The 21642-nt window shown below is 38.1% G+C and overlaps 1 protein-coding gene across 2 annotated transcripts; it reads right to left on the bottom strand.

Annotated features, from left to right (window-relative positions):
- Nucleotides 1–565: 565 nt before the first annotated feature.
- On the bottom strand, nucleotides 566–21476 carry mgaa (MAX dimerization protein MGA a). 2 transcript variants are annotated; one of them, XM_060879642.1, is made up of 25 exons: nucleotides 21155–21476; nucleotides 16521–17658; nucleotides 14359–15937; nucleotides 14130–14202; nucleotides 13932–14039; nucleotides 12791–12916; nucleotides 12582–12677; nucleotides 11769–12490; nucleotides 11390–11654; nucleotides 11104–11303; nucleotides 10563–10673; nucleotides 10439–10478; nucleotides 9905–10335; nucleotides 9280–9520; nucleotides 8611–8676; nucleotides 8092–8355; nucleotides 7005–7867; nucleotides 6766–6920; nucleotides 6454–6499; nucleotides 6223–6348; nucleotides 5553–5664; nucleotides 3200–3589; nucleotides 2781–2882; nucleotides 2564–2683; nucleotides 566–2351 (listed from the first exon to the last, which is right to left on the bottom strand). In XM_060879642.1, the coding sequence occupies exons 2-25, from the start codon at nucleotides 17588–17590 to the stop codon at nucleotides 1543–1545; spliced, it is 8115 nt and encodes a 2704-aa protein (XP_060735625.1). In that variant the 5' UTR covers nucleotides 17591–17658; nucleotides 21155–21476; the 3' UTR covers nucleotides 566–1542. The 2 variants fall into 2 exon arrangements, with proteins under 2 accessions (XP_060735625.1, XP_060735624.1); XM_060879641.1 differs by having other exon boundaries at nucleotides 8611–8838; nucleotides 21155–21475.
- Between the last annotated feature and the right edge of the window lie 166 nt (nucleotides 21477–21642).

A 21642-nucleotide genomic window follows, 5' to 3' on the forward strand; every position in this document is an offset into this window, starting at 1 on the left:
TTATGCATGATGAATGATGCTTTGTGCTAATCATCATAAATGTGATACGACATCTCTGGATGCTGCTCACCACATAAATCATCAAATCTGATCTTTTATATATAAATAAAAATTTGAAGGGTGAGAATGGCTGAAATAAGTAACATTTCTACTAAGTACCCAGTTAAATAAGCTAAAATACATCTTTGCAGTGATTTGTGAATGTTTGATCTACAAACATTTACATTTGGTCATTTAAAAATAATAAATAAATAAACGTTAAGTGGAAAACAGAACCACGGGGAAAATGCCTCGACTTTCCTATGGCCTGTACACCCTGGTGCACTTAAATCTGATTTCAGATTTGGGTTTATGATGGGGCATTTGCAAGGCAAGAAGTTATTAAAAGGTTCTGTGGATTGTCTTTGAAAAGTCCAGATTTCAGTGCAGTCAGAACTGTGCTACAGCTGTTTGGGATCCAAACTGAAACACTACAGTATATTCCAAGGTGACCGCTACAAATCTACACCAAATTCAGTGAACCGTCTTATTTCTAAGTTAAAATACAACTCGCAAGAACACAGAGTTAAAGTTGCCAGTTTATAGTCAAAAGTGTTGTAGTGTCACTGCCTGCTGTAATCATATGCAATAACTACCTTTATGCCAAATATAAGAAAAGTGTACAAAAATAAAGAAAATACAATTTGAATCTTTCAAAGTACACATGCAATGTGAACAAATAGCAACCATTATTAGACCTTTTAGGTTTTTAACAATCACTTGCAGAATATTTTGAAAAGCACCACGAAGGTAAAATAGTATTTATGCTTCTGCATTATTACTAAATTAAAGACTGTAATAAGCTCTCAGAGATCATGTTTAGTAATGAAAGACTAACAATTCTGCATTCCTATTAAAACATTATTACAAAATACATAAACTTTATACACTTATTAAAAGTGTAGAACCATGTCGCATTAATAACCCATTTACATTGCTAGTGGTCTTACTTCTCATGTAGCTTTTATTGCAGCTTGCATGGCAAATGTAGTTATCAAGACTGGGTTGAAACTACATGTTGGCAGCCTGCTTCTTTTAGTGAACGGCTTGACAATACTGGTGAATTAAGCAACATCCACTGTCTCTTTGATTTGTTTTTTTAATCACATTCAGTAGGTTTCCTATTATAACGCTTAAAACATCTGATACCACTCAAATATGCAGTCTTTGTACAGAACCATGAATGTTGGCTTTTTACAACATTTACAATATTATACAAAAAGTTCTGGTCATTTTTACTCACTCTAAAATCTTCATTTTATCTCCTAAATTAAAAGGAAGATTAATGATTTCTCCAACATTTAAATCACTCAGAAAAACTGCAAGCAAATAATCTTTGGATCTACTAGAGGCACAACAGGTAGTTCTTGGTGAAACAGAATTAAAATTAAATGTACTCACAAACAAATAAATAACAGTCATGTCTGAATAAGGTAAAACTATGGAAATCCCTGATGATTTGATTATTATACATGTGTTACGAAGACTAGACAGCTTTGAATCTTATTTTGGGACATGAGGACTGATCAGTTTTGGGTGCCCAGTCTCCTGAGTCTTTAGTCCAAGAGGAGCAAGCTTTGGCATTGGCCGCCATGACAAGTTGGCCTGCTCTTTCAGAGAGTCCGCTGTAGAACACCCTCCAGTTTTCATCTGCAGCAAAGGAGGTGGAGTTGGAGCATCATGTTTAATATTGCACACTGAAACACAGGTACTGTCATCAGTGGCTGCTGCAACAATCTCTGATTCTGATGAAATGGATGGAGACTCTGACCCAAATATAACTTTAACAAGGTCATCTACTCTAGGAGGAATATCATCCATCTCTTCGTCCTTTGAGGTGGGTGATGTTATAAGATCCTCGTCTAGTTTGAGAAACAGAGGACTGAGAGAGCGTTCGTCGTCTCTGTCCATATCTACCTCTTTATTAGTGAGCAGTTCTGTCAGTACATCTCCAGTTTCTGAAAGACTTGAAGCATCTTCTTGTGGTTCAGAGGTCTGATTGAGAAAAACAAGCTCATCAAGTAATGACATCAGACGGTCATCATCTTGGTCTGGTTGAATTGTGCTTTCTTCATCTTCCTTTTGCTTTTTTGGATCTTCTTCGATCTTGACATTTGAATTATGCTCAGTTTTTTTGGGCACAAACTCTGGAAGATTTTGTTCCAGTTGTTTTTCCTCTTCCACAATATTTTGCTGAGCCTTCCCATCTGACGAGTTACACTCCTCCTGTGTCTGCATGGGGGTAACAGGCAGATTTTCTGACTGTAGCAAAGAAGCAAAACTGGAGATCTTGGGGAGGCTTATATTACCAACTGCAAGCAAAAATATAAATACAAATTATGGTGGTGGTGATAAATGGAAAAAAAGAAAGTCTTGTCAAAGCATTAATTACAGTAATATACAAAAAAAAAAATCATAATGTTCAAGACTATTACTCATACACAATATTCGCATTATAATATAAATTGACAATGTCGGAAGGTTTTCCTATGACTAAGTTACTTTAGCTCTAGTAAGAAGCTACCTGGTGTGCTAACAGGGCTGCTGGTTAGTTTAAGGACTTGTGGCTGCAACATGGGAAGTGGATTCTCTACACAGAGTGAATGTGAGATGGTAGGAATAGATATAGACACAGCTGCAACACCTGTGGGTTCAGCAAAATAAAAGAAAAACAATTTTAATAAAGTACAAAACAATAACTATTCATTTTAAAGGTTACATTAGTGTGTTTAAAGGCTCACCTGGTGTGGTTGTGATATCAGTGGGCTGAAGAGGGTTACTTATAGTAAGGATCTGGTTGCATGGCAATGGTGTTTCTACCACTGGAATCACTTGAACAAACACTAGAAAAGCCACATAAGAGATCAAATGTGAGCAAGTTAGCTTTTCTTATTGATACCTAATTCACATCAAGGTGGAACTGAAGATGACAAACCTTAGCTTTTTGGAATTAGTGTACTTGTTGCCACTACATACTAACACTTAAGTATTATCACCTCATGAGCTCTTCCATATGTTGTGAGTGTGGCTTACACATTTCTGAATACAACCGTCTTTATTTATACCAAGATAGGTTATTTTCAAATGAGTAAAACACTGTCATATTAAGAAAAACCTGAACAAGCCTCAAACTTGATAGTTTGATGCTGGGTGTACCAACCTTGATCCTCAGCCAAGGCTTGAGGCTTGCTGTGGGACAGGATGTTGGGCCTTGTTCTTTCACGTGATGGAACTGGTGGAGGACATTTTCGTAGCGGTGGTATTTGGTGAGGTATAGGTGGTTTGGCTGCAGTCTTTTTCTGATTAGTGCTGACAATTTCTGTTCTTCTATCCTGGAATTCCAGATTTTTTTGTTTGCTGTTGATAACATGTTCAGCTTTGCCATCAGTACCCAATTTTTTCTGTTTTTTGTTGACAGTCCTCTGTGAGTGTATGGGAACTTCTTTTTTGAAGTTAAGAGAGGGGTTGTTTGTTTTGTCCTTCATCTCTATAGATTTCTGCTTAGCGATGATTTCATCCAACTTCTGACAGATGGAAGCCTTGTTTTTTCCTAAGAAAAGGAAGAGAGAACTACTTATTAGCCATATCGTGTTACAGTATACTATTACAGTGGGACAAAATACGAAATAATGCTACAAATTAATTTATGGATAGATGTGGACATGAGGTTTAAATGTTTTTTAAACATGTCTCTTTAAACATGTCAAAAGGTCATTTTACTCCATCCTACAGAAGGCTAACTATAAGTTCTATGAGTCCATTCTTAAAAAAGGGTTAGGATATCTAAAATAAGTTATTATTATAGAACTTCACTTTACCAAGACTATCAAATCAGGAATTACACAAGGTTAACGTGGAACGGCGACTTCAGGTGAGAATCCAGCTTCACTATGACATATACCACCGATTACCTGTGAACGCAGCTATTCCATAAATAGCATAAATCATAACTAGCCAATTTGGAAAAATTTGCTATCAAATCTAAATGGTAAATTCTAAATGACATTAGTATCTAGTGAAAAAAATTATAAACAAAGAAATTTCAGATTCTCAATGTGTTAGAATTAACAAAATGCAATAAACCAGTAGCATTTATTTTAATAAATCCTGATTTTCTGTATGCACTCTCTAAAATTACACATCATTAAAGCGAGCAAAAACGTTTTAGATAAATGAACATTAAAACAAGGAAAAAAACACTTCCAACAAAAAAGAAATTTGATGTTCATGACGTAGAAGAGGATCATGGCTCAAACAAGGGACAGGTTACAAAATGATCTTTAAAGAGTTTGGACTCCACAAAGAAGAAATTTAAAACCATTGGTACCCTCCCCAGAAGTGGTCATCTACCAAACATCACTCCAAAAGCAAGACATTTAATAGTCTATTGGGAAGCAACTAAAGGCCTCTTTTATTTTGGCTTATGTTAAATGTTAATGAGTCTGCCATCAGGTGAACACTGAACAATCTCGGTGTGCAAGGCAGTGTTGCAAGGAGAAAGCCACTACTCTCCAAAAAGAACATTGCTGCCCATGAAGTTTGCTAAAGATCATGTGAACAAACAAGCCAGAGGACTAAATGATTTGTAGAGGAATAAGACCAAAATAAAACTTTTTGGTTTAAATAAGAAACATTATTTTTTAGAGAAAGCAAACTACTGAATTCCAGCATAAGAACATTATTCCAACTGTAAAACATGCTTGGCACCTGTATTTCTGCATCTGGAACAGGACAGCTTGCCATCATTGATGGAACAATGAATTCAGAATTATACCAGTGAATTCTAAAGGAAAATGGCAGGACATTGGTCCATGAACTGAATCTCAAGAAAAAAATTGGTCATACACCAAGACAACGATCACAAACACCCAAGACTTACTTTCAAAGAATGATAAAAGAGGAACAAAGATAATGTTTTGGAATGGCCAAGATAATATCTGGACCTTAATCCAAAAGAAATATTATGGAAAGACATGAAGCAAGCAATTCATATGAGGACACCCACCAAAATCCCAGTGTTGAAGCTCCTCTATACTAAGAAATGGGATAAAATTCTTCCAGGCTGTTGTGCAGGACTGATCAAAAGTTACCTGAAACTTTTCTTGCAGTTATTGCTGCACAAGGGCTCACAACAGATACTGACTCCAAAAGTTCACATACTTTTGCAAGTTGTAGATATGTAATGTTGGATCATTTTTCTCAATAATTAAGTATAATATTGTTGGCTCATTTGTTTAATTGTGTTCACTTTGTTAACTTTTAGGACTTGTGTGAAAATCTGATAGTTTTGGGTCATATTTATGCAGAAATACAAGAATTTCACAAATTTCAGGCTATACTATATATTTTTGCTCATGTTTCAAGAAAGGAGCCAATAATTTTGAAGGACTGTATAAAATATTATAAAACTTCCCACACCACTTTAAATGCTTCAACAGTTCAATGCACAGTTGAAAAACTGAACTCTGCAATATGGATGGAAATTGTGACTATGATATGGAACCATGTATTACCAGATAATTGGGAAGCCATTTCAACATAGTAATCTCTCTTCTTTCTCAGTGTGTCCCACATTTTCACCAGGTGATCTCTTTGTTTAGTAAGAGAGTGAATTTCCTCCAGGGCCTGATGATTCAGATAACATTTACATTAATTATATTATGACAATTATCCAAAGAAGAATGCTGAACAATGGAACACTTTTGCCCCTTTTCCACCGAGGCAGTTTGAGTGCTGGTTCGGAGCCAGAGCCTAATTTAGAACCAGTTCTTTCTTTTTCGACAGCCAAAGCACCGACTCTGAACCAGGAAAACTTAAGAACCGCTTGTGTCAGGGGCTGTGGGTGGGGTTAATGTTAGCGCATTAGATAATGCACCTTAAGTATACTAATGTTTAATACACTTTTACTTTACCGCAATATGATACATTATCAGCACACATGATAGTAAGTAGCTACATGCTAAGGCTAACTTTTTTCTGTGTTAATGATAAAATAACGTTATGTACTTTATCGATTACAACGTACACAGTGACGGCTCTCTAGCTGGTGGAAAGCCAAACCGGTTCTTAAAAGGTTCGCCAGTGGAACCAACTTTGAACCAGCACCCGGTTCTTTTTGGTGGAAAAGGGGCATTTAAGGAAGTGAAACACAGTTAAACCACTAAAACCTTATGTCCAACACACCTTTGAGAGTAACACTATTTTGGCAACTTTAGGCTCTTCAATAGTGAGAGTCTGCTGCAGATTGTAAAAACAATTCCTCAGAGTAATGCGTCTCTTCTTCTCATCCTTCCTCCTCCTAAGTTTAACCTATATAAAAAAAACAAATATCTAAAATCTGACATCAACACACAATATAGGTGGCAAAAATACAATCTATAGCTGTCTATCATCTAAATGCAGTTAAATACATACCAAATTTTCATTTTCATTCTCCTCGTCTGATGAAAGATTTCGAAAGCTGTTAAATTAAGACAAAATAGAACTGTCACAAAAAGGCCCAAGTTCTAATCACAAAAATTGTATGCATTCGTAATATTCTACATTCAATGTCCATTGTTTTACATTAGTGAAATTATAGCCAGGCAGATGTTGGTGCTTTCACAAACAAATAGCTGCTAAAAAAAATAAAAAATAAAAAAATAAAATAAAATTTCATTCTCTACAGCCAGGCAGAATTTATTATTATTATTCATGGACATAAGTTTTTGAAAGTTTTAGTCTCACCGGTCATGCTGAGTCTGCTCAGGCAGTGGAGGGATTTTCTCAACTCCTTCCTCAAATGTTTCAATATCAACCAGCTCATCATCCTCCTTCTCATTCAAGTCTTTAATCTGTGCATTAACAGAGTTCCGTTTTCCCTTCCGTTTTCGATCAAAAACCTGAAAAAATAGGGAGATGTAGGACTTGATTCACTTTGAATAATAATGAAAGCAAGTATTATTTTTAGCAGCTTAATCTCTTACAGTGCCTATGAACAGATCCTCCTTGTCACTGAACTGGCTGGAGTCAGTGTCATTATACATGTCTGAATCTTCAGTTAGTTCAGTGTCAGAATCAATCTCCTCTTTTAACAGATGTGATCCTGCTTTAGATTCTTCACCACTCTCAGTGCCTAGGACAGCACCACTGGTACCACAACCCTCAGCTTGTTCAAGGCCCAAGTCCAGCGCTTCCTTGAGGAGCATGTGATACCCAGATGCGTTTGCAGGATCAGAGCCATCTTTAGACACAGCAACATGCTTTTTAGATGGTGTGCTCCTTTTCTTCATTTCAAAGGTGTAAGAGTGGTCTGTAAAAATCACATTTTTATGTGACATTTTGGAGCACCGTGAATCTTCTTCAGAATATACCCTGGCTGGTTTAGGGCCAGAGTAACGAGGGTTGTCTAATTTTTGATGAGCTGGGTTGTTCGGGATTAAGCAGCTTTGAGAAGTGAGCTGTAAACCTTGATTTGGTGGGTGACCCTCTGAAGAGCTTTGAGCTGATGATAGTGAATATGAGAATCTGGGATCTTTGAATATTTGAGAATCTTCAGAAACATTCTGAGGTATAATTTTTAAAGTGTTTTTGGAATTATCCTTAAGAATTACTGGTATAATTTTTACCGTATTAGGTTTGTTACAAACCAATAAGGTCTTTGAGCCACAAATAGGGGTGACTGGTTTTGTATCAATCGTGGAGGCGCTGCTTGTCATGACAGTGTCTTTTGTACTGTATACTGGGGCCATATTCTGATATGTCTGAGCTATTGATGAAGAGACAGCTGTAGAGGTTTGAGGCTTGCTCACAGGGACCGGGTTGGGAGTTGGAAAACGGACAAGAGTGGCTGCAAAATAAAAAAGCAAAACTAAATCAGCTGATCATAAACATCAATGAGAATTTGTCTTATAGATAAATTTTTGGCCACCATTTTCCCCCTCTTCAATCCATTTTAGTAAACCAGGCCATTTTTTATGGAATTTGGATGCAAATGTCAAAATTACATCAGTAAATTAAAAGATGAAAACTAAGATGTTTACATTGAACAGACATCACATCATTCACACTCACACTGCTGAGAATGTATCTTGACGTTTGGATTGAGGGCCCTGAATTGGCCAAGAGGCACAAGATGAATTACTCGGCCAGTAGGATTAGCTGTTTTTAACATCAACATCCTCTGTCCAGGAACAACTGGACGAGTTGAGCTTAGAGACTGCATCAACCGGATTCTACTACCAGAGAGCGCAACATTTGATCCAGTAGTACTAAAGGTCTTCTCTGGTGCAGCTGATCCAGATCCAGTTACTGCCCTAACCACTTGGATGGAGCCATCTAATCAAAAAGAAGGCAGTAAATGCATCAGTTGTGTACAAAAAATAGAAAATAATAATAATAAAACTAAAATATGCTATCATAACTCATCTATTTTACAGGATATTTATATTTCTAATAGTTATATTATATATATATAGTAATAAATATATAGTTATTTATAGTTCTAATTTATTAGTGGTTGTAGTTCAGTTAGTAACAAAAACATATCCACGTGTCGAAAATAGTGCCGTAATATGAAAAAGCTTGGAGTACCTGTGGTGCCAGATCCAGGAGATGCATGGGAAGCTATGTTTGCCTTTGGTTGCACGGTACAAGATGCTGAAATCCCAGGAGAGCCGGTCAACACAGAAGAAGAAGAAATTAGATTTTTAACTGTGCTCTGCATTGGTAACGTATCAGTACCAGCTGTTTTTTGCTGTTGGGAATTTATACAGCCGAGCTCAACCTGGACAAACTCTGTTCCTATAGGTTGCTTAGCCACTGTTAAAAGGGAGAAATACAAAAAATGTTAACTTTCTTTACAAGCGTGTATTAATAACATTTGTACTATAACTCTCAGGTCATTTTTAAATTACACTGAATATTGTGTATACAAGGTATACTCTTATAAAGCATTATCAACTAATGGAGCTGGCTGTCCTTCATTTACAGGAAACTTTCACTTGGATTAGTAATGACATACTGAATATCTTTCACATCACAACAGAATTTCTAGATTCTGATCTAGAAAAAGAAAGAAAGAAAAAAATCTAAATTTTATCCATATTTAAGGACGTAACATTGACGAGTTATCATTTTAACACTAAGTCTAATAGCAGTGATACAAGTGTATTACTGTAATATTTTAGATTTGCAAGTGGACTCAAATTGCAAATGGAAGAATAACCTGTAGACGCCTGAGTTTTAACAGCTGTGACCTACCTGTAGGCTTAGCCAATGTGACGGTTGAAGAAAGCGTGTTTGTAACTGCTGTCATGGCTACACTGGTTGGGATGGTAGGAGCTGTATGCAATGTCTTGGTGACTGTGGTACCAGTCGTAATGCCATGTTTGTTAGCTACACATACTCTTCCTGTGATGTAAGCAGCCAGTCTGTTGGCAGGATGCAAAGCCCCCATCTGGCCCAGTTCTAGTTTGGCTTGTGGATATAGCTTTCCATTGACCTACACAGAAAAATCATGACAGTACAAGAACTTAAGCTAGACTTTTCCAGACTGCTGCTGTAGTAATAAATCTCATTTGATCATGCTGTACCCAACTACTTCAAAGTATTTTGAGTACCATATCCCAGACATCATATTTCTGCTGCACTTCTACTCTCTACCTATGCACAGTGTACACCTCACATGTCTGTTTGCCAGATAAAGATAATTCCATTGACTGGATTCAAGGTTGAAACATGTTAACACTAACAGGTTAGTAACCACCTCAATCAGCTGTTGTGAAATCTGTTGTTGTCACCAAGAAAGTAAATGCACCAAGGTTTGATTTAAAAGGTCTAAACCCTTCACATGAGAAACAACCATTAAAATGTAATGTATGCTTACCATTATCTGGCCCAGAGCACCAGAAGGTTTTTTCTCAGCCTTTAGCAACCCTGCAGGGGTGACATGAGAGAGAAGGGGAAGGCCCTTCACTTCACTTTTGCCTATGGTCTCAATCAACTGAGCTTCCAGCTGCTTTATTCTCTCCTCCATCATTTTCTCTTCACTTTCCTCTAGGTGTGGCTGAGAGATGACCACTTTATATGTAATGATGGTTCCTTCATCTGTCTCCATTTTAGTCTTAGATGTGGGCTGGATGTGGTACTTGCCGACCCAGAAAGGGTCCTTCAGACGGTCCTGTGCCATACGCTCACACACTGTACGCACGACAACGTACCTGCTGCCTTCTGTTGCCCACTTGCACTTTGAAACAATTTCTAGCCGTTTAGTAGGACCAGACTGAGTAGGCGGCCGAAGCTCCCCTTCCTCAATCTCTGCAAAAGGAACATCAACAAAATGGTTCAAAAATGGATTTTAATAACATATAGAACAAAGGATGTAGACTAATTTTTTTTAATTATTAGCTTATAGATCAACCTTGAAGTGAGTCCTGTGAACTAAGATCTGGATGAACATCCTGCAAAAAGAGAAAAGCTAATCAGGTCCAATCAATATTTAGGAATTCTGAGTAGTACCTTCCCTACTACATTTGGGGTCTTACCTTCATGTGTCTTTGTCCACAAGGAGACAGTTTTCTCCCACAGAATGGCCTCACACGAGCACAATCCAGGCTTTCCTGATTTTTGAGCCTGCTCCAACTTACCCCATCAACCTTAACACAAAGGATTACAAAGACTGCTTTATATCACAATTGTTTCACCAAAATTAAATCTAAGTGAGCACAGAACATCATTCACAACTTGTACAACTTCAGTGTTACTGCAGAATTTGTGTACTTGCATATTGTATATGCAATGCTATCCCCACGTATGCCTTTAAATATTTATTCAAGTATTTAAGTGATTATTTCACATAATGCGCTAAATGCTTTTTTCTTTCATAATGAATCACATTTTAGCCATTTTGAGCAAAAATTAAAAAATATTATAATAACTAATTAAATAAATCCAATTTCCACCACCACCTAACTTTTTTAACATGTGAATGACTCCTTAATTGTGCTCAGTTGGACAAACCTGACAAATAGTTTTAAACATGAATGACACGAACACAAATCAGTTAAACAGATTTAAAATGCTCACAGGTCTCACAGCTTCTCTTTTAGGTAAAGCATGTAGAAAGTTCTCCAAATCCTTTTGACAATCTAACGATATTGGTGGAGGATGAAGAGGCTTGGCAGGATCAGGGACGTAAAGTGGCTCTAAATCCGCATCATTTTGCTTAGCCAATAATGTTTTTACATGCAGAGCCGACTCAGGTGCTGCATCAGTAACTGAAATAGCTAAAAGAACAAGAACACAGCAAAAATTATGAATTGTAAATAATTATTTTTTTCATTCAGCTCCAGCCTGATAAAAGCATACTCACTGTAAGAATAACGTTTTTTCTTCTTTTTCACTTTGAGTACATCTTCTGCATCATTTATTACAGCCTCTTTTGTGTCCTCATTTTTCAAAAGGACTACTTTGCGTCGAAGACAGTTACAACCCAGCATGCACTGAGGTTTGCCACAGTGATGTTGGCGCCTCTCCTGAACAAGACTAGCACATATACACCCTAACCGGCAAAAGTCATTGAGACAAGGTGGTGCACGTCGTTTTATGACAGTAGAAGGATTTCCTCCTATTGTACCCTTAATCCAGAAAAACAGACAAAAACACACAGTACAGGAGTTAGAGACAGAATTAGTCTGAATAATAAAGAATGTGGTTAGCAATGACATCGCCATCCTTAGTTTAGCCCATACCTCTGCTGTGACAAGACATGATAAAGCAATGGCTGCTCGTTCCATGGTGATATAGGTACGATTTTTCCCTTCCCAGACTGCACCATCTTCCACGTCCCTTAGTTTAACTAGGGTTTTGGGTAGGCCGGAACTGCGTCCAACTGGTTGGTTTGAACCAGGGGTACCCGAAGTGCTCTGTCCTGCAGAAGCCACTGACACACCATCCTTAACAGACTTTTCAACTGTCTGTAAAGAATGTTGTGAAGTCTTGAGTCTCTTCTTAGTCTTTATTTTGGAAGATTTTTTACTTTGGGGCAAGTCAGGGTCAGTAGATGGCACACTAGATACTGATTTTGGTATACAAGATTTCTTTAAAGGGCTTCCCTCTAGTTTCTTGTCTGTGCTGGGAACCGGGTTTTCTTTTTTTTTGACAGATTTCTTCGTTTTCACCCCAGACACAGCTTCCTTGCTTTTTGAGCGTAGTGCACTTTTTCTGGATTTTTTAGAAGGCTTTGAGAGAGTAGCTACTAATGGAACTGCCTGCTTTTTTAAAACACTGTCAAGTGTAAGAACATAGCTTGTGCTCTTGGTTGGCAACTGGTAGGCCACAGGAGTGACAACAGCCTGCGAGAAACTGGCAGCTCGCTCATCAATAAGCTTGCCTTCACTTTCCAGGTACTCATCAAGCATGTCACTACAGAAAGCTGAGAGATTTTTTTGTCCTGTATCCAAGGATGTGGTGACTAAACAAAACACAACACCTCTGGATTACTTTCACACCAAAGAAACCTGCAAAGCTTACAAGGGCATCATATTAACAGCATTGTGATGTACCTCCAGAAACAGTTGAAGAATTTGTGGAAAACTTCTCTCTCCAGCCTTTGATTTTAGTAATGTCAGTTGTTTTCCCTGTTCTAGAAACGAAGTGAACTGGGAAGAAAAATAATGACCTTAAACACATCTGTAGCACTTCAGTTCATAAATTACTTTTAACAAACTGGTAGCAGGTAGAAAATCATCAGTTTAATTTTTATTTCACTCACCCTGTGATGAGCAAGTCCCTGAGCTTCCCTCAGGTAAGAATATAGGTGGAGGAATAGGTAAGCATACACCCAGATACTGTAGATCAATAGACAGCGTAACATCCAAAAGGTTCAACTTCAGACCAACTGTAAGATAAAACCATGTTTAGATAAGATAATTTATCTTTAATCTAGTTTCAGAATCTATAAACACATTCATACATAATACTTGTGTATGATAATAAATGTTTTATGTGCATTTACATGATTTTACTGGACAAGTCATGGCTTAAACTCCCACTACAGGCTACACATTCAGTGTAAAGGCACAATCACACACATGTGAATGCTAGAGAGCAGAAAAAGCAAGAAGTGGAAAGGAATTTCGTATTTCACTGTGTTCAAAAGTTGAAGTGTGGTGACCTGCAAATGTTTATCATGTGAAGACTTCCATGATGTATGGACTACCCAAAAAAAAAAAAAAAAAAAAAAAAAACACAATGCCTTGGCAATTAATATCTGGTTGCTGCCAATATTCAGAGTAGAAGACATTTCACAAACTGAAAATTAGTGACACCATAGGGCTCTCTGAAACCTAACTACAATAATAATGCAAAAAAATTGGATTAAGTTTACTTTAATTTGGTTTAAGAATCTATACAGGTCATTCAGGTTCCTGAACTACAATCTTAAAAAGCATTTTGCTAAAAAAAAAGACCACTTTGTGAATCGCTCTTACAACAAAGAAAACCCATAACTTTTGACAAATCAAAAACTATGCAATTCTTTGAAATGTCTTTGTATGGTGCAGTGTTTTCACAAAACGTAAACTAGAGGGTGAGGCCATAACCATTAAAATCTGCTCTAAAGCACTCGCTTTACCACCACGTTCTCTAAAGTTCTACAAGCACAGACCAAACCTTCATAAGTCTTTCTGGATACTGAAGAATAATTCACTGCTCCAGAGACATGGCAGAACCCTTGAAATCCACTCTTAAACTGTACATTACAAATAGTTATTGTGCTGATGGTTTACTCTCACACACACACACACACACACACACACACACACACACACACACACACACACACACACACACACACACACACACACACACACACACACACACACACACACACACACACACACACACACACACACCTGCTTGGAGAACTGGATGAATGACCTGTCTGTATTTCATGTTTTTTAAATCATGCAGAAGGGTCTTTTCAAGTGTGTCAATCCTTTCCTTTTCATCATGGACTTCACCTGTGACAAAAATTACAAATATAATACATCAAGGACAAATAATGAGAGTGATCTTATTTAGTTATCCACAGTTTTTTCTCTATTTCTTACCAACAATGTTTTGCGTTGTTTTTTGTAAAACCTCTTCTTTAGCTTCATCGCCAAGATGAATTTCAAGTGCTTTCTGTTTGCAGACAGAATTTCATAAGAAAAGATTCACATTACTGCCATAGAAATACGCCAAATCAAAACACTATGCTCAGCACGCCAAGAATTTCCTAGTATAATTACAACAGAAAGGTTTAAATAAGTTAAGCATACACCAAAATATTTGAGTTACCTTTGACATGAAGGAAACAAACAATTGACCCTCCACTTCTTCAAGGTTGGGCTGCATTGGGACAGGAATGGGGCCTTCCATCAACGCTATATCTTCAGTCACCTTTGATTTCCCACCTTTCTTTTGTTTCACCTTGGATTTTGTGCCTTTACTAGTCTTCTGGGGCTGTTTTACTTCCTTTGGAATAGCGGGGTCATGGGAATCTATAGGACAATTCAGCTCACTTCTAATACTAAAAACAGCAGTACCTGGGTCTCCGAGTGGTGCTGTGAAAAATCTCTGTGGTAATGGGTCAGCTATCTCTAGCAATGGTCGTGGTCTATCGAGGGATACGCAAGCTGGAAATGGGTCTAGTGTCTTTCTAGGAGGTATGGGCCTATCAGAGAACATGCTCGGTGGAAATGGGTCAGGAGAGGAAGGAGCGGACACGTATGGAGGGGATGGTGAAGACGAGGTTTTAACCCTTGGGTAAGGGGACTGTAGAGCAGTCTCTGGAACAGGTTCAGGATTTGCGACCGTACAGTAATTATGAGCAGGCTCTGTGCTGGATGTATCAGTAGTGGCAGTACTTTGCAAAAGTTCATTATTGGGAGCATCAGGGGTGGTAAAGGGAAAAGCTTTAGGATCACATCCAATTACACGATCAGAAGAAGTGTCGTCTAATGTAATGGAGACTATTTTAGTGTCAAGTGTGGTTTCTGAAAGACTAGTGTTGGCGTTAACTTCATGTGCAAAATCAAAAGTGGTAGCAGATACTTCATTAGATGTGGGCAGCTCCAGTGAATCACAGACAACACCGTCTGTCAAGGCAGTAACAGCATCAACGGCAGAATCTGGGGTCGATACAGTTTTATGTTCAGTGTTTGCTGCAGTACATGTTAAACTGGATGATGTGATGGTTTGAGATGTTGGGGAAGCTGCAGGTTGTACATTCAGCTGGGTGTTAGATGCAGGAGTAATGGATGCTGTGGAGGATGATGGGTTTTCGGAAACTGAAGTATCATCACAAGATTGATCAGACTGTGATGGCACACTACAAGATTCAGATTTTGGCTTTGGTCTTGTTTTTGTCTTCAATTGCTGTAGAAATAGAGCAAGAAGCGGTAGTGGGACAGGCTCAGCCCGCTTCTTCTTCACTTCTCTACCACAGTCAAGAGGTTTGACAACACACTGTGAGGTTTTCTCACTGCTCAACTTTTCAGTCACTGCTGCTGTATCACTCAATACTGCAGCCAACTTTTCATTTAAGGGTGTGATGGAAGTAGTTTCTTTCAGCATGCACTGTATGTTAGTTGCAGAAAGTGTCTCGGATGTATTTTTTAAAGTGGAGGAGTCTGTGGTTTTTGAAAATGATACCGTTTCCATAACCTCCTTGGTAACATCAGGAATTGAAATGTTTTCAGATGTACAGTCCTTAGGTGCAATGTCCATATTGTTCTCTTTTGAAGCCAGACTGTCAACATTCATTTGCTCGCTACTTCCATTATGGATTTTCTCTAGGGATATTCTTTTTACCTTAACATGAGCACCCTTAATTAGATCCGACAGCCCACCTGGCCATGGCCGCTTCATGCTGCTGCTGAAATTAGAGAGAGATTGTTCTTTTATTTTGCAAAAATATAGATCAAATTCTAATCAGAGATTATCATTAATTTATAGCTTTGAAGATCTCTATCCAACTTGTTTTTCTTGTTTTAAAAGATGCAACACTAACATGTTCATGCTTGGTAAACTTCCCCAAAAAGAGTAATCCCACCTGAAGGATCTCAGAGATGATTGCAGTCGAAAAATATTTAGTTCAAGTAATGCTTAATAAATGTGCTCTACAACAGTAGTGCTGTGTTACTTATTAGCATTCCAAATTTTATTTGTAAGTTAAATAAATTACGCTTATGTTTACATTTAAGGCATTTGGCAAGCACCAAAATCTAGTGTAACTAACAAAAGTACTTTTGGGGAATAAATACTTTTAATATTATATCAGGAAGTAAGATCAGTCAAACGATAGTCAAAAAAACTTTTGGAGAGGTAGTATCATATAAACAAGCCACAAACAGAAGGTACTTTGAAATCAACGGGTTTGCTGTGATAAAGATTCTACCTTAATACTAACAGTTTCTTTCATAATGTGGTGCTGTTAGAAAACATGTCAAAAGACTTACCCAGAACATTCAGGCTCAACTCTCCTGGGATCATCACAAATAACAGTTTTAAGGTCCCCAATGGTATTGACTTTTTCAGAAGCATTCATCTTTGCAAACAAAGACTTTAGATTATTCAAGGCTGAAGACTCTTTGCTGGATTTGACATCACTCTCTAATTTTTCAGTGGAAGAGGCACTCTTGGGCTTGCAACATCGGGAGTTGTTAGCATCATCTCTAAAACCTTTTGCAAAAGGGTTGTAATCAATTTTCAGCTGAGTGATGGACAGATTCTGATAAGCTGTGACAGCAAAGAACTCTGTCTGTGAAAAACTAAATGTTACAACATCAGGCCCATCTAACTGAAGGACATCCACAGCTTTATCCGCAGGAATAATGTAAAGTCGGGGAATGTACCGGTGCATAGAGTTTATGATAATATGGCCCTCGCGGTCCAAGGGGTTATTGGTGAGCTTTAGCTTGTAAAAGGAAACAGGATTTTGCATCCAGTCTAATCCAGTAGCAGGTGAGATGGGATGTACAAAGGAGCTCAAAATATGTGGGTCAGCTTTTCCATTGGTCTCCCATCGTCTGTCACTCCATTTGTAGCGGTAACTATCCACTGGTTGCATATCCATTATTAAAGTATACCTCTGAAAAGGTTCCAATCCTGAGATGCGAAAACGGCAACAAGGGAACATCCTACGACCTTGCTTGGTTAGAATCATCTCAGTCTGACATCTGAAAAACTCATTCCACATGTTATTGTTGTCCAAAGTGACTGTGATACCTTTACATGTAGACTCTGCTGGCAAGTTACATAGCTGGTTACTTGTGTTGGTAGCTGCCATGGCTGACAAAGACATGGATGACACTTTATTAAAGCTTGCTACACAGGAACCAAGAGCAGGTTTTTTAAAATGGCTGGCTTCAGTACTAGCAAACAGAGTCTGTTTGTCCTGCCCTCCACCAGCAGGATGTAGCTGGTTGACAACAACAAAAAGTGAACAAGCAGATGTTTGAGGTACCGTAGATGTAGTCGTGCCCTCCTGTCGAAGCACCATTATGGCCTGATTATGTGGAATGGCCATGTAACTGAAGAAGTCATCTGAGGAGCTGTTGTCTCTTTTTCTTCAGGTTACACAGATCTTTCAGCATCCTTTAACACAAAATTACAAATTTAACTAATCAAAAAAGAGCCAGAGACTCTATCAACTAATGTTAGTAAGTGTTTTACTACAAAGTACTAAAAGTATGCAAAATAATTGTCAATATAATTTTACACTGACAACTTTACAATTCTACACGTGAAATCTGAGGTTTTAGTAGCACTATCATCGATTTTACACAGGTTCTGAAATATGGATATTTACTGAAAATTTTCATTTATGGCATTTGGCAGATGCCCGTACCCAAAGTGACTTGCATTTATCTCATTTACAAAGCTGAACAATTATGGGCTAGGGACAATATGTGGAGCCAATTAAAATATATAACTAATAATTATTGTAATTAATTATCTTAAGCATTAAGGGTGATATGACTTTCATTTCATTTCTTTATTCCTAATGACACATCCTTCAATCATTTGCATTATTGGCTGCTGGACACCATGACAATCATTAACAGGTCAACTAGGGCAACATTAAATTTTAACAAAGATTTAACAGTCTGGTGTAGTAAATGTAGTGTGAATAAAAAAACCTTGCAGTATTAAAAAAATCCTGTAAGGAGTAGACAACTACTCAAATGAAAATGCAAATGAAAGCACCTATGGGCAACGCAGAATGTCACATTTAAGTGTATTAACACTTGGTGATGCTCATTGGGAACATGTTCTTCTTAGAGAAGAGAAAGCCTTATAGCCATAGAGGTTTTTCCTGTGGTCCGGGGAATTTGGAGTCCAAGTCAACTGATCTCTTGGACATGTTGCTCAAACCAATCTGCCATCAGGGAATGCTGTTGCCATAAAAGGGGTGTATTTTGACTGCAACAATGTTCATGGAAGGTAGTGCAAATCAAAGCAGCATCCACATGAATGCCAGGATGCAGGGTTTCCCCGCAGAACATTGCCCAGCGCATCACACTGCCTCCTCCAGCTTGCCTTCTTCCCAGAGATGTACATGTACCTGGCTAACCACAAGATGTTAAAAGGCTGTGTCACATGAGGCCAACTTCTCCCATTGCTCCATAGTCCACTTCTGCTTTTGGCAGTGGACAGGGATCAGAATGGGAATTTGGATCACTCATCAGCTGCACGGCCACATACACAGATTTACTGACACTTTTGTATTATAGTCTACAATATCCTTTTCAGCTAATTTTTGCAACAGTAGCGCTGTGAAATTGAACCAGCGAGAATAGCTTTAGCTTTAGATGTGCATCAATTCTTGTTGGGCGCTTATGTCCCAAATCCTTGTGCTTGCCCATTTTCCTGTTTCCAGCACATCAACCTTGAGAACTGACTGTTCACTTGCTGCTTAATATATCCCACCCCGTAACTAAATAAGCTGTTACTCTATTTACCCATCAGTGCTTTTAATGTTATTGATGGTTGGTGGAATTCCAGGGCATACATCCACTTTCTAATCACACAGAAAATGGCTTTCAATTAATAAATATGAACAAAAAGCCTGCATTCAGAGGCATTAGCACATTATCATTGTGCTTCTACCTCTGTACTTCACTGTAGGTATTATGGTCTTGAGATTACATACACAAACATTGCTTGTCCAAACTTGACACTAAATTATTGCCAGTGTCTAAATTTTTTTAGGCATGCATATTTGTGGCATTTCAGCACAGTTTTATGTTGAGTATAAAAACTGAGCTGTGTCCAGTGCAATTCACCACTTAGCGTTCCTGTCAAACTGTTTCTTTCAACCTGAAACTCTTTTTCCTTCCTCATCATTAGTCTGAGAGTGTGTTGTGACATCTTTTGTTTGGTACACCTGTCCAAGAGTGTTTAATAAATGTTCCTTAAATGGCCTTCACCTTCACCATGACTGCTACTTGCATTAAATCTTCCCAACCAGTGATGTGGTAGTTCAGTGGTAAGGTGTTGGACTACAGATCAATAGGTTGAGAGTCAAAATCAAATCCAAAAATATATCTATTTATGGTTAACAATATATTCTTCTTGCTCATGTTTATAAGCACAAGGTCAAAGGAATCATACGTTTCAATCTGAAGTGGATATATGCACAGCGATTCTATTAAATAATAATGAAAAGTAACTTTGTTCCATTAATATAAACTCCTTCAACTCTTACATATCAACACCTGAAGCTACAAAGTATAAACAGGGTGATAATCAAGTTTGTGTTTTCTGACAAAAATGGGAAACAACGATAAGGGTTGTTCAGTCTGATGTTAACAAAAATTTGCCAGGTATAATCGCCAGTTCCTTTGAAGAGTAATGGAAAAACATGCATGCTAGAACAAACTGGCTAACTAATCCAGCTAGTAATATTAACCAAAGCTACAAGAAGCAACATTGTCAGTACATATACAGCAATTTTGCCACATACAGCTGCAATACATGAACCATAACATCCACATATAAGCCAATATGCCACAAGCCAAGACCCCTTTACAAGCTTTATTTCAACCTAGAACCAAGACACAGATCTAAACTTGAACATACATTAGCAACTGCCCAACATTAAATATGGTTCTCCACCTAGAATTACACGTTGGACTTATGGGTTCACCAGTGTGTTAATCCTGACCGAGTCATTTGCGTGAAACTGTGTCTTCAACAACCAATCACTAATCACAATTGTTTGTTGAACCAGTGCACTTCTTTTTCCTTCATCTTAAACTCTTCTTGGCTATATTTACAAGTAACAAATGTGACTAATTCCATCCATTGTCCTTTCTGTATCTTTCCCGACAAACGCTCTACGAATATGGAAAGTCGGCTGTTGGGCAATGACCAAAGACAGCCTCATTCTAAGTAGATGTTCCAACTCATAAGTTAAACTATCATTTTAAATTCTAATATTGTATTCGATTTCTAGTATCCTGATAAAATCTTCATGTAACATGTTTTCATATGCAAATGAACATGTCGACTTCATGAATATTCATTTTAACTGCGCCATCTAGCGACAAGGTTTAGCGACGCCGAATGTAAGATTTTGCTCTTCCGGCTTACGTTGGACATATTGATAGAAAAATGTAGGGATATTTCAAAAATCGTTGGTATTTTTTGTAATGTCTGATTCTGACAGAGCTTATTACCCACGTATTGAGTTCGTATAATTTTTATTTTTTTTTTAAGTGCAGACCAAGTTTCTTGCCCTGCACCAGTTATAATGCGCGCAAACTACTGATTCCACATCGCCGAAGACTTTTACCTGAAGAAAATATTAATTTAATGCCGTTTTTATCACTTGTGTAACTGATTTGATGTTTTGGGCCTAGTTAACTTTTGTTTCCATGACTATTAGAGGACGGCTAGCTAGCTAAACTAGCTAAACTTCGACTGGAAGGCCTACGTTCAAGACAACAACATTTCAACAATCAGGGTCAAATATCCATTACTTTCTTTTAACCGTTAATATTTCCGCTTCATTACCCTTCGCGGATGAAAAACTACATATCTCTACATCACCTGGTGTCCGTGTAAACAAGAATTAAGTTTGAATCACCTTTGATTAATGGACGTCGAGTGTTTTCGCCGACGTCTGATATATCTCTAAGGCCGGAGAGTGTACGTGCGGCGCGTGCACGTCGAACAGCGAGTGTCGAATGGCGGGTGAATCAGAAGCGACTCTGAACAAACCACGCGGTCGAGTCAGCTGGCTCGGTCCCTCAATAAGACCATGCACGTGCCCGAAACGTAGTGTGCCTCTTCTTTAAAAATATATATGTATATATGCGTAACCCTGGTCTCCAATAATGTCGTCGCTTTGGGTTCTAATCTCTAACTATTATGCTGTACGTCTCACCCTAGGACGCTGCGTGCATGTTACGACGCACTACGTCACGACACCGAGAGATCTGGCGCATTTACGTACGCTCTCGTGCGCAGCTTCAGCGCAACGGCACGTGGTTGGGGAAATAAATGTGCGCATGCGTTTACTTAACACTTCTTCAGAGGTTTGTTGTTGAGGTCGTTTTCACTCGTTTTGGATTA

The sequence above is a fragment of the Tachysurus vachellii genome, chromosome 10 (genome assembly GCF_030014155.1).
Source record: "Tachysurus vachellii isolate PV-2020 chromosome 10, HZAU_Pvac_v1, whole genome shotgun sequence".
In the NCBI taxonomy this organism is placed as follows: Eukaryota; Metazoa; Chordata; class Actinopteri; order Siluriformes; family Bagridae; genus Tachysurus; species Tachysurus vachellii.

What these genes read in the sequence shown, in the direction of transcription:
- mgaa (XM_060879641.1), bottom strand. Translation starts at nt 17,590, where the DNA reads ATGGCCATTCCACATAATCAGGCCATAATGGTGCTTCGACAGGAGGGC. An exon ending in GTTGAGCCTGAATGTTCTGG is followed by an intron (nt 15,938 to 16,520) that starts GTAAGTCTTTTG and finishes CTCTAATTTCAG; the next exon opens with CAGCAGCATGAAGCGGCCAT. An exon ending in GTGGACAAAGACACATGAAG is followed by an intron (nt 10,479 to 10,562) that starts GTAAGACCCCAA and finishes CTCTTTTTGCAG; the next exon opens with GATGTTCATCCAGATCTTAG.